The 11800-nt window shown below is 42.6% G+C and overlaps 1 protein-coding gene across 2 annotated transcripts; it reads left to right on the top strand.

Annotated features, from left to right (window-relative positions):
• The first annotated feature begins 2380 nt into the window (after positions 1-2380).
• On the top strand, positions 2381-11522 carry foxo4 (forkhead box O4). 2 transcript variants are annotated; one of them, XM_085431908.1, is made up of 4 exons: positions 2381-3209; positions 3959-4484; positions 6160-7680; positions 8132-11522. In XM_085431908.1, exons 2-3 carry the CDS (start codon positions 4041-4043, stop codon positions 7648-7650), a joined length of 1935 nt encoding a protein of 644 aa, XP_085288034.1. In that variant the 5' UTR covers positions 2381-3209; positions 3959-4040; the 3' UTR covers positions 7651-7680; positions 8132-11522. The 2 variants fall into 2 exon arrangements, with proteins under 2 accessions (XP_085288034.1, XP_085288024.1); XM_085431898.1 differs by having other exon boundaries at positions 2381-3398.
• Positions 11523-11800: the final 278 nt, after the last annotated feature.

Here is an 11800-nt window from a genome sequence, read left to right as displayed (position 1 = left end):
CATTAAAGATGGAGATTAAGCGCAGTATCGGTGGGGTGTGTTACTTTTCATCACAATGAGCAGGAAGCCACACGAGTATTCAAAATGAAAAAGGATTACCACAAAAAAAGGTATGTGGAGGTGAAAGCACGAACCATTCAAAGAGAGATCAGACGGGCTAATGTACCTGCCTTTAATAAACAATGGTGGAGTAAGCTAAGCCTTTTCTCACTTCCTAATTTACAAGTTTTTCACTGCTCATTAAGCTCCCACCACACAAAGACCAAAACACAGAAAACACCATCTGAGAGTTGAGTCTTCTTAAAAAAAATGCTTCTGTATTCGATTATGTGTCGTTGCTTCATGAGTCAGACGGGTGACAGACTAAAGGAAAAAACCCTATAAAGTGTCTCTGGAGGTCTCCTGAAGAGATGCAACACCATTCTTTAAAAGATATTTCCTGATTTTTTGATTTGGATCCAAAAATCTCCTCTTTGTGTTTATTGGGGTTGAGGTCTTGTCCCAGTGAAAGCCATAGCAAAGCATGAAGAACAACTCTGTCCCTTCCCTCTATAAAGATGCCACATGTCCTCTGTACAGTTCTGTGGAGCTCCATTATTTCCCCAGGGGTCTTCACGTGTTTGATGTGCCACAGATTTTAGACTGCATACCCCTCCTAACACAACCCTGCCATTTATCCGGGCAGCACAGGGAGTACTCTGGCTTGTGAGAGAGGAGACTTCTGTGACTAAAGTCTAGCATAAATCTAGTAAAAGAAAGCTGGATTAACAGCCATGAGCCTAGGTTACTGAGTATGCATTAGCTTCACACGGAGCATCGGGTATCCGGTGGTTAAGACACACACCTGTAGCATACCTGGATCATCCAAGACCTAAAAACTAGGTTGGCCCAAGCATTTTTTTTTAATGTTTTAAATAACTGAACATATAACTTACAGAATACATGCAGAGATACACTGTGCCTGAGTGGAAACTTAAAAGCAATAATCACATTTTCAATTCACAAAAAGTCTTAAAGTTTAAGTTGAAAATAGAGCAGGTTTTTCATGAGGTTTAATGTAAGTGCCCTTCTCATATCTCTTGTTTCATTCCATTTATAACACAGACTACTCTATTGTTCCACATATATTACTCTGTCATGATATATAAATAAACCAATAAATAAATGAATATACCTATGTTTTTGGTAATAGGAATATCAAGGTTTTAATTTTAATTGACTGGTATTTAGTATCCACATCCAGCCATTCACATTCATACAAAGCTTTACTCGGTACACGTTATAATGTTTTTATCTCACTCTTCGGTGCTTGCATCAGGTGCGACATCTTGCCCAAGGACACTCCAACATGTGAACTGAAAGAACAAGTTATTGAACCACAGACCTTCAGTGGTGGCATGGCCTGTGCCAAACTGGATATTCCAACCCAAATCCTTGCATTTAACTCTGGCCTGAGGCCTATAATGAAGACTATGTCGCTCTTCATCCATTTCGATTTCATATTTAAAGTTCAAATCCAGTCTGGGGCCTTGTCTGTGTGGAGTCTGCACGTTCTTCACGTGTCTGTGTTAATGTAAATGTAAATGGTTCTCTGTCTCTATGTGTTAGTCCTGTGATACACTGGCAATCTGTCCAGGGTGTACCCCACCTCTCACCCTGTGGCAACTGATAGGCTCCAACCCAACCTGAATTGAATAAGTGGAAGAAAATGGATAGATTTAGATTTTTAACACACTTAAGGTGGGTTCTGAATTACCTATGGATGCAAAATTGTTTTTTAGTTGTAGTAGCCACAGTGGGTAGAACTGCATATTTGATTTGGCACAGTTTTACACATAACTGATGCAGTACCTAATAGATTGGTGTCTCTACTCCTCCTGAGTGTACATATTGCTAATTAATATAATTATTTATAAAATGCCATAAAATCTTATTTATTCGTTTCCCAGGTAATAAGACAAGATGTTTTTAAATAGCATTAACGAATAGCTTAAATTAGGATATAGCTCAGTAAAATGTAACTAATCTGAAAATTACAATAAATCACAAATAACTACATTAAAGTTAAAACAAATTATTAAGCAATATCACATGTAATAAAGTAATAAAGCACAGTCAAATTCAACAAAGCTAAATAAAACAGAATCCATACAAGTTTACTAAATGTATTATTAAAAACTGGAAATTTGAGGAGGTATTCAGAGGGACCTTTATGTATGAGTAAACATTAAAATTTAAGGTTATAATTATTGTTTGTTTGTTTCTGGAAATAATGTAATTTTGCAGTCTTTTCTTGTCTCGTGTTTCTAATTACCGGTAATACCTTAAATGGCCTAAGAGTACTTAGGACACTTTCATAAACTGTTACATAATGTTCCACTACAGGTACATGTTGCCATCGAGCGCGGCTGTTTACGTCGGAACCGTCTGCCACACACAGGACTCGCCTTCCCAGAATTCCATTGTGCGCAGGCGCAGAGTGCGTTGCCTGACAGTGGTAAACAGACGTCAGAAGGGAGTCTTCGCCTCGAGTCAAAACAAAACAAAATAAGTCGAAAAGATCCCGAAGGAGTGAATATTTGTACCGACACAACAACAGGAAGTTTTACAAAAGTCAGCGCGGACTAGAAACGGCAACTTGGATGAAGTTATCGGAGGCTTTTCACGGACTTTTCCACGGATTGTAAACTCTGGAGTAGCAGGAGCTTAAGCGGCTAACGTTACGGAGGCTATCGGTGCTGTTTTCAAAGTGCGGCGAGTGGGAGCCGACAGACCTGCGGGCGACCCCAGTTTCACCCAAGCGCCTGCGGAGAAACTGCGAGGCTTGGTTAGCGACACAACGAGACGAGGGTCGGCTGAGTTCCGGGCTGCGGTCGAGTGGGCTTTTTAAAACCCGCTTCTTCGAGTATCGTGTGCCGCGGCAGGACTGTGGGGAAACATGGCAGATGGTGACATGCGCCCGACCGCAATGTGGCGGACCGTGCAGACCTGAGGCGCGGACTTCTCTTTGCACATTTCTGTCATCTCTCTAGTGTTATAAACAAATCCCGAAGCGTCCTTACTGACATCTTATCCTCGCTGGAGGCTCGTTTTTCCCACCAGAAGACAGACAGAGACGTGTGCCAGCGTACCGGGGCAGTGTTGAACAGACCGCCAGCTCGGACAGTCAGCCGCCGCACATCTTCACTTTGACTGACTAAGCCGCACCGGTTAGTGGATGTCTGCGGAACTTAAAATAAATAAATAAATGAACTTTGGTCGTTTTCTCTCCCTTTTTCTGGTCTTGTGGAGACCTCAGACTGCCCGGTTGTTTACAAGAACAGCCAGAAGCTCCTTTGTAACCGCAGCCAGCTAATCCTCGCATGCATACTGCATAGTTTCACAAGAAAACTTCACGTGTGAGTTCACAAATTTAATCCGCAATAATTACAAAATCTCCACCCGCATATAAACCACTCTCTCCTTGAAAGTAAAATATAGCAATGTAAGCGATTTTAAATGGCTTCAATTTCTATTTTTAGCCACACATGTTCACATATATATTTTTTTTCTTCTTCTTCTTCTTCTTATTATTATTATTATTATTATTATTATTATTATTATTATTAATAATAATAATTTCCAGATGCGGCCCCAAACCCCGTCTAGGTCCAGATGTTTTGGTGCTTATTGTCATTGTGCGACTATCTTTTTAGATTTCATTCAAACAAAGAGAGTCCCGCCCCAGCCCTCCTTATTTCTATATAAATCTGAAGGTTTATGATAGTTACTATTAAGGAGATTATTTGGGTTCCCTAATCTCCAATCTGAGGATTAACCGAGGCTATTGGCGTGTTCAGATTATTACGTCTCTTTTCTAGGCCCTTCGGTTGACACCCCCGCGGAGGGTGAAGTATATTGTTTGTTTATTTTTGTTTGTTTGTTTATTTTAAAGGTGGTGTGTTTGTTTTCTCTTAAGGTGTCATCGGCTCAAACTTACCTGTCAAACTTTAAATGTTTTAAGTTGAACACCTCTCTGAGTGGAAGTTCAGAGGACCGCCATGGAGGAGTCGCCAGTGCCCCCGATTGACCCAGATTTTGAGCCGCAGAGCAGACCTCGCTCTTGCACGTGGCCGCTGCCGAGGCCCGACATCACGGCTGTCAAGTCGGAGGGGGCGGACGGCGCCGAGTCCGCCGCCGGGACCCCGCCCGCTGACGAGGACAAGCCCGAGCCCCAGCAAATCGCGTCCGAGCCCGAGAAAGCGGCTGCGGCGTCCGTGGAGGGCGGGGTCGTGGCCGGCGTGGGCGGACCCGGAGCGACGCCGCGCAAAGGATCCTCCCGGCGCAACGCGTGGGGGAACCAGAGCTACGCGGACCTGATCAGCCAGGCCATCGAGAACTCACCCGAGAAGAGGCTGACGCTAGCGCAGATATATGAGTGGATGGTGAAAACTGTGCCTTACTTCAGAGACAAAGGAGACAGCAACAGCTCCGCCGGCTGGAAGGTGAGGGCTTCATCTGCAGGGAATCATCTGAGTCAGTACACAGCCAAGGTTATCTTTATGTTTATGGGCCTTTTAGTTTTAAGAGTTAAGCTGAACTGTAATAAAATAAACACTTAGGTCCACCAGGTAAATGTGTCAGTAAGAGTTTTTCCTGGCACACCACAGAGCTGCATTAAGAGTTACGGCAGAGAGTGTGTGTGTTTCCTTATTTAACCCAAGTTTGTGCATAGGCCAGCCATTCTGGTTGTCCTAGTTTTAAAAATAAACGAAAATACTTAACTTTAAGTAAATAAGCTTTGGGAAAAGTGGTTAAACATATTATTAATCACAGTTCTGCTTATTTTCCTTTTAGTGGGCAGGAAAACCCCTGGATGGCATTTACAGGCAGTACTGAGGTTAATCACGTGACCTCGTGCACATTGTTAAAAGTTGTAAACATTTTGGAGGTGATACAGCTACTAGTTGCTAGGTGGTTGGCATTGGTTGTTGACTGTCACTGGGTGAAAAAAGATGCTTTTCTACTCTACCTGAGGACTGGGAGCGCTTCATACAACATGCCTCATTTACACAAACACCCCCCAAACGCTTAAGTGCTTTCTATCTAACAGTCACACTCTGATGGTTGCATCAGGGATGCTCAAGGATGTTTGGGATGGAGACTGGAGCAGCCAGGGATCGATCCACCAACCTTCTGATTATCCTTGGGCCTGAACAGCCTGAATGTTAGATAGGAGGCACCCAGGTAGAAAAAGAAGTGCTGGTGTGAATGAGGCATGTTGTGTACATGCTTTGAGTGCTCGAGTAAAGAAGCGATCAATAAGAAGCAGTCCAAGTTAAATAAAAAGCACTGGAAACATCTTCATTTTTACACTTTTGACAATTTTGTCAAGCTACAAGAAGCACCAGGAGGCTTTGGTGCAGATGTTTATTCATACTTGTGGTGTCTGCGTCACGCCGGCTGCCTAAACAGCATGTTGAGTTTGTATTTTAATACCTCTTCTGATATTGTTATGCTAGGAGGAGACAGATACCTCCTCAATAAAACTAAAGCTGAGGCCACACTCATTTGTACTACTGTTAGCAGACGGGTGGTTCCCAGCAAGCGTTGGTGTGAAACCCTTCGAAACAAAGTTGTAATTGCTCGGGCTTATTACCGTCTAAGATCGTCTGTTTTGGTATAAACCCTTTTCAAAGATAATAAATACATTTTGTGTCATCCAAGATGAGACAAAAACTATTTTGAAAATCCTTTACTAAAGATTATATCCACAGTAGCCATACTTTAATTTTATTATTCTCATTTAAAGATAAGTGATTAATCTGCAAATCACCAGTGTAATAAAAGCAAGTTTCACCACTCTGCAACCAACTTGAAACACCTTTGGGGAGTTATTGTAAAGCATTATTTAATAAATAAACTTTAATTTCAGTGGCTACTTGGATGTAAAAATGCATTCACGGAATAAAAAGTCAAATCTGTTAAAAAACACAAAAAAAGTAGAAAAGTTTGCTCCAAAATAAGGTTTAAAATGCTTTTTAATCCTGAAAGTTTTCATTCAGTCGGCATCTTTTCTATTGCTGGATTCTCCTGTGAGTTTCAATTCATGACTCTCTCTTCATTGTTGTGTTTTGTGTTTTTTTTTTTTTGTTTGTTTTTTTACCTTTTGATTTTCAGAATTCAATTCGCCACAATTTGTCACTCCACAACAAGTTCCTGAGGGTACACAATGAATCGACCGGAAAGAGCTCTTGGTGGATGCTCAACCCCGAAGGAGGCAAGACCGGCAAGGCGCCGCGTCGCCGGGCTGCATCTATGGACAACAGCAGTAAGCTGCTGAAGAGCCGCATGAGGGCCAAGCAGACCAAGAAGCAGGCGGGAGCGGCCGGCCTGGGAGGCACCGCAGGTGTGTTGCAGGGCGATGGTGCCACGGGCTCGGCGGGCGCGGACAGCCCTAACTCATCCCAGCAGTTCTCCAAATGGGGGGTGAACAGCAGCAGCCCCTCGTCCCGCGGCAGCCTGGACGACACGGATATGTGGACCACCTTCCGCCCGCGCACGAGCTCTAACGCCAGCACCCTGAGCGGACGTCTGTCCCCCATTGCTCCGGGCCAGGAGGATGACGACAACCTGCCTGATGACGGCCTGCTGGGGCGGTTCTCTGCCAGTAACTTGACTCCCACCCTCACCGAGACGCTCATGGAGGAGCTGGACCTGATCGATGGCCTCACTCTGATGACTGGACAGCAGGGAGGGGCCAGTCCCAGCACAGCCCCACCAGCACCTCCCACTCCGCTGCCCTCCGCCTCCACCCTGCTGCCTCGAGGCTCCAGCTTCCCCTCCTTCCATCAGCTTTCATCCAGCCTCCCACAGGCCCCTACCCACACCAGGGCCACAACCTCCGTGTCTCCCTGCGGGCCCGGCAGCAAAGAGCAGACGACGTTCAGCAACTCCCTCTTCAACCCAATGCCCACCCCCAGCTCCCGTGGGAGCGGCCATTACAGCGCCCACGTACCCTCCAGCTTGGAAGCGCTGCTCACCTCCGACTCCCCTCCTCCCAGCGATGTCCTGATGGCCCAAGTGGATTCCATCATGCCGAATTCTGGAGGGGTGGGAATGATAGGTTTGGGCACGTCTGTTGCAGGAGTGAGGTTGGGTAAGGGGTTGGAGCCGAACACCGTGTCCCCCATCGGGCTGCAGGCACAGATGCAGCCTCAGCAGCATCACCTTCACCACCAGCAGCAGCAGCAGCCACCACCACCGGCGCAGCAGCAGCAGCAACAACACCAGCATCACTCTCAGATGGAGTTGGGGATGATCCTCTCAGGTCTGTCTCAGGACCCGTCACAGCTCTCTGCCCTCAAAGCCCAACACGCCGCGCTACCAGCCGTTGGCTCGCAACACGGGGGGCCCATCACCACCCTGCCGGGAATCAGTCAGTTTGGAGTGCCGTCCTGCTTCTCCACCGGTCCGGGTCGGCTCCCTACGGACTTGGACATTGACATGTTCACCGAAAACCTGGATTGCGATGTGGACTACATAATCAACAGTGACCTCATGGACGGAGACGGCCTCGATTTCAACTTCGACCCCATGCTGCCTGGAGGCCAAGGCTACCCGGGACCGACCACCACGCAGGGCTCCGCTCACAACTGGGTGCCCAGCTAATCACTCACCTGACCACACGGTGTTAGCCAGGTACACCAACCACTGTCAGAGACACGAACTATTTACTAGTCTAAAGAATTTAAAAAAAATTGTCTTTAGGTGTTGAAAACTTAAATATATTCAATTCACGGTGGTGCGAAGTAAAGAAAAGCAGCAAATCTAGAGAATATTTAGCATTTTAATTCAGGATTTAGTGAAAATGACCTTCGGTGATCAACTGTTCCTTAAAAAAAATCTATATTATATTAAATGAAAAAAACGTAATATTTTCAGTATTTTCCGACTTTCTAATCTAAAGCGTTTTTATCTTTATTCTGTTTTTTTCTGTCACTGTAGATTGAATATTTCCACCCCTTTTAGTTTTTTTCACAAAGATCTGCTCATTACTCACAGCATTGCATGCAGATATGGCTAACAGATCTTCTCAAACGGCCTTTTTAAGCGACAGCGAGGTGAATGATCCTCTCTATCGTCTTTGCAGGAAACTAATCTCCCATCAAGATAACGTCACGCAACCACCGGTTGATCCCTCCTCCCTGCTGGCCGAAGATGCTTGTCTTCAAAGCGCGCCGTTTCTCTTGGACTTTTACAAACGAAGACCTCACTCATATCACGTGCCAAGACATGCAGAGGAAGCGGAGGAGATTCAGGCTACTATGCACAACTTTCTGTTTATTTTTATTTTGTTTTGTTTTGGGGGTTTTTAAATAACACTCGGACGATTGGGCTGCTAGCCATTTTTGTTGTTGTTGTTTGTTTTTTTGTTTGTTTGTTTTTTCACTGCAAACTGATTTTTTTTTAAAATGTGTGACTTGATGGTTTTTGGTTTGGTTTTGTTTTGTTTTTTTAGATTGACAAGACAAATCACCTATTTCCCCGTCCCCACCCCTCCTCCCTCCCTCCCTCTGGCTGGAATGAGTTTCCACTTTAGTTATGTTACACGACAAAAGCTTTAGGGCGGATATGGTACTCCGGATCTCAAAGGCGCTGGTTTGAGAGACTTGATGGACTGTTTTTTTGTTGTTGTTGTTTGTTTTGTTTTGATTTTTGGAGAAATGGCCAGTTTTCCCGCTCGGCGTGACTTGCCAGACCAAATGCTCGTCTGAATGAGGTACACTTGCCCTGCTGCACCGACCTCAATACAGATAAAGCGAGCGAGAGGACTGTTGTGAACAGGTGGAAGATAAAGATGGGACGGCCGGAGGCATGAAACATGTGGTTGCACATCTTGCCCTGATTAAATGTACGATTTTAAATTCATGATTTTAGAGAAAAGAGTTGAGAGGGTATGTACTTGCAGTTTGGCTTTTTTTTTTTTTTACTTCAATCCATTGTGTTAAGGTAGATGTCAGATAGAGGGTGTTTTGTTTTGTTTTTTTAATCTCTGATGTGCAGTTGAACTAACAAAATGAAGAAATGGGATTTGTGAATTTACACACGGGGCATTCAAGGGTAAATCCATACGCTAACGAGTGATTGGTTGGCCAAGTATTACATTGTCCTAGACAGCTGACATGCCTCCACTGTCCAACCTGACTCCTTCTTCTTCTTCTTCTTCCTTTATTTCCCTCGAGCCTGTGCATTTTCAAAGCACTTAGGTTTCCTGCAACACAGGGACCCCACACTAAAAGATGCATCCATATTAGGTTGTACCATCTCAAAAGAAGAGAGTTTATGATCCTGTAAATGTACAAATTGCGCAGGTACACGATGCTATGCAGACCTATCTTTTGAAGGAAATTTGAGAAAGAAAAAAAAAGTCCCTCCCTCAAGGGTTTGTTTTTGCTATTTAACATTTTCCCGATATATTGTTGGACGTTTTCTTTTATTATTCAGTACTAACGTTGGAAAAGAAAAATTAATTCACTGTGTGAGAAGTACAAAAAAAGAATATATTTGATGATAGTTTTAATATACAGTTTAGATGGAAATCAGATATTAATACGTATGAATATATTACTAATGACAAGTGATGTTTTTTTACACATTGGAAGAAGCATTCTCAGATCATTTTTAACTGTAATTTTCTATACTTTTATTTTTGTAAAGAATAAGATGCATGTAGATTTCTTTCTTTTTTTTTTTACATAACCAAAGGAACACTAATATTTGCATTGGCATGGCATGTAGGGAGCGCTTGGGCCTGAGTATACTCAGTGTACATAAGCTTTGCAAAACAGCAAATATACATACATACATACATACATATATATATATAAGCGAGAGATACCTGTAAGGTGACTTTAAAAGTTGAAAGAGGCAAATACTTGACAGTTTTAAAGCAGATTTCCAGCCGCCTGCCTCGTGCTTCCTGTTTTCTTTTTTCTTTCTTTGAGTCCAAGTAAAAAAAACGATTTTTAAAAAATGCATCAAATAGGAAAAAAACTTTCATCTCAAAACGAGGCTCATGCAACCGTTATCTCTCAGGAAAAACAACACTTGTGCACAGACCTAATCAGATGCCGGCAAAAAAATAAACAAAAATGAATAAATGAACTTTATTTTGCACAATTTGTCTTGTATGCAGACTGGAAACCAACTCACAGCTCCCCCCCTCGCATCCCAAATTTGACTTCACCTTTAATTTTAGCTTCTCAGCCATGTAAATCACAGCTAGCTTGTCCCCTCGGTTGTTTTGTTTTGTTTTTCTGCCAATATTGAAAACACTATAGCACGACTTTACTCTGTAGCGACGCTTTATTTTGTCATCTCTCCCCTTTCTTAACTAACTTTTTGTGTTTTTGTTTCGTTTTTTTAATTTAATTTAAAAAATCCCTGGAGTTTATTATTCATCATTTCGCTGTAGCTGTGTGAATATGTTAGCCTCTGATATGTTTAAAGCACTCTTCTTCTTTCTGTTTTGTTTTTGTCACCCACAAATATTTCCTTTTTTTAAAATTCTCATTTGTTTGGTTTTGTAATGGTGCTAGATGTCATATCAGTTGTGATGTTATCCTGGAATATGCCACAATGCAAGGGGTGCATATCGGGGGAATTTTTTTGTATACGGCACAAGGATAACGACTTGGTGTTATGGTAGAAGTTCACACGCAATCAGTAGGAATTAATACAGAACCCCTACTGTGCCGTGTGAGGATATTATCATGTGCACACAAGTTAATTATGTCCGCAGGAGTTATTTTAATTCGTGCAAGAGTTATTTATCTCCTGCAGGAGTTATTTACCTTGTGTGCACTAGTAATTTATATTTTGCAGACAAGATTTGAAAAAAAAAAAAAGACTCCATACTTTCCTCGTCCTTGTTATTTTTATTTTTATAAACCCGACCCAACCTGGTCTTTTAAATCTAAAAGCAGGGTAACTGCACTTATTTTGAATCATAACACGATTACTTTTGTTATTATGTTTTGCACCCTTTTTTCTGTTTTTTTTTCCTTAACCGAGTTCCACAGTTGGGGAAATTTTAGTAACATCTGACTAAAGGAGCGGCGGCTGGTTGGTGAGAATCTACTTTGATGTCTCTAGTTTACTGTTGCCTCCTTGAAGCAGTCAGGTGTGATGTTATTACTTCTCTTGTGTCTCCCCTTATGTAACTTTGTGAATATTCTTCATCCTTCAGCTTTTTTAAGTAGCAGTTAGTCCCTTCATGTTTTTACATTTTAAATCGCCCCTATTTGATACAGTATTGTAGCATTTGGTAAGGGTGAAATTGTTTTTTCCATTGGGGAGGGTGGGAAGTTGTGCATAAGCCAATTATGTTAATGATTTTTTTTTAAATCATGTTGATAGTTTTTTTTCATCCCCTGCGCCCCTCTTTATTAGTTTTCTTTCTTTACACATTGTTAAAGTCAGCCAGAGATGACAAACAGTTCTGAACAGCAAAAATCGATTCAATAAACTGTTTAACCCACTTTTCCTGCTCATTGATGACTTGTGACGCTTCAGACATGGTGCACTTGTGCATGTCTTCCACTAGAGGCCGCTGTGATCCAAGGATCCCGTCACTTACGTACAGGTATGCACTTTGTGCTGGTAGTTATTCATCTTAAAACCACGTCACAGCCTTCCTGAGTATGCACAAATTAAAACTTAAACACCGTCATTCAAAAAAACAAAAACAAAAAACAACCTCAAAGACTTATTGTAAGCCTACAATTATAACTCTTTCCAGGACCTAGTAATATTTTTT

Source organism: Copadichromis virginalis, linkage group LG2 (genome assembly GCF_057382275.1).
Source record: "Copadichromis virginalis isolate Kocher_CV1m ecotype Utaka linkage group LG2, C_Virginalis_male_GT1.1, whole genome shotgun sequence".
NCBI lineage: Eukaryota > Metazoa > Chordata > Actinopteri > Cichliformes > Cichlidae > Copadichromis > Copadichromis virginalis.
The sequence above is the reverse complement of the archived record's forward strand: the minus strand, read 5'-3'. Positions and strand labels throughout refer to the sequence as shown.

What these genes read in the sequence shown, in the direction of transcription:
- foxo4 (XM_085431908.1), top strand. Translation starts at nt 4,041, where the DNA reads ATGGAGGAGTCGCCAGTGCCCCCGATTGACCCAGATTTTGAGCCGCAG. An exon ending in ACAGCTCCGCCGGCTGGAAG is followed by an intron (nt 4,485 to 6,159) that starts GTGAGGGCTTCA and finishes TTTGATTTTCAG; the next exon opens with AATTCAATTCGCCACAATTT.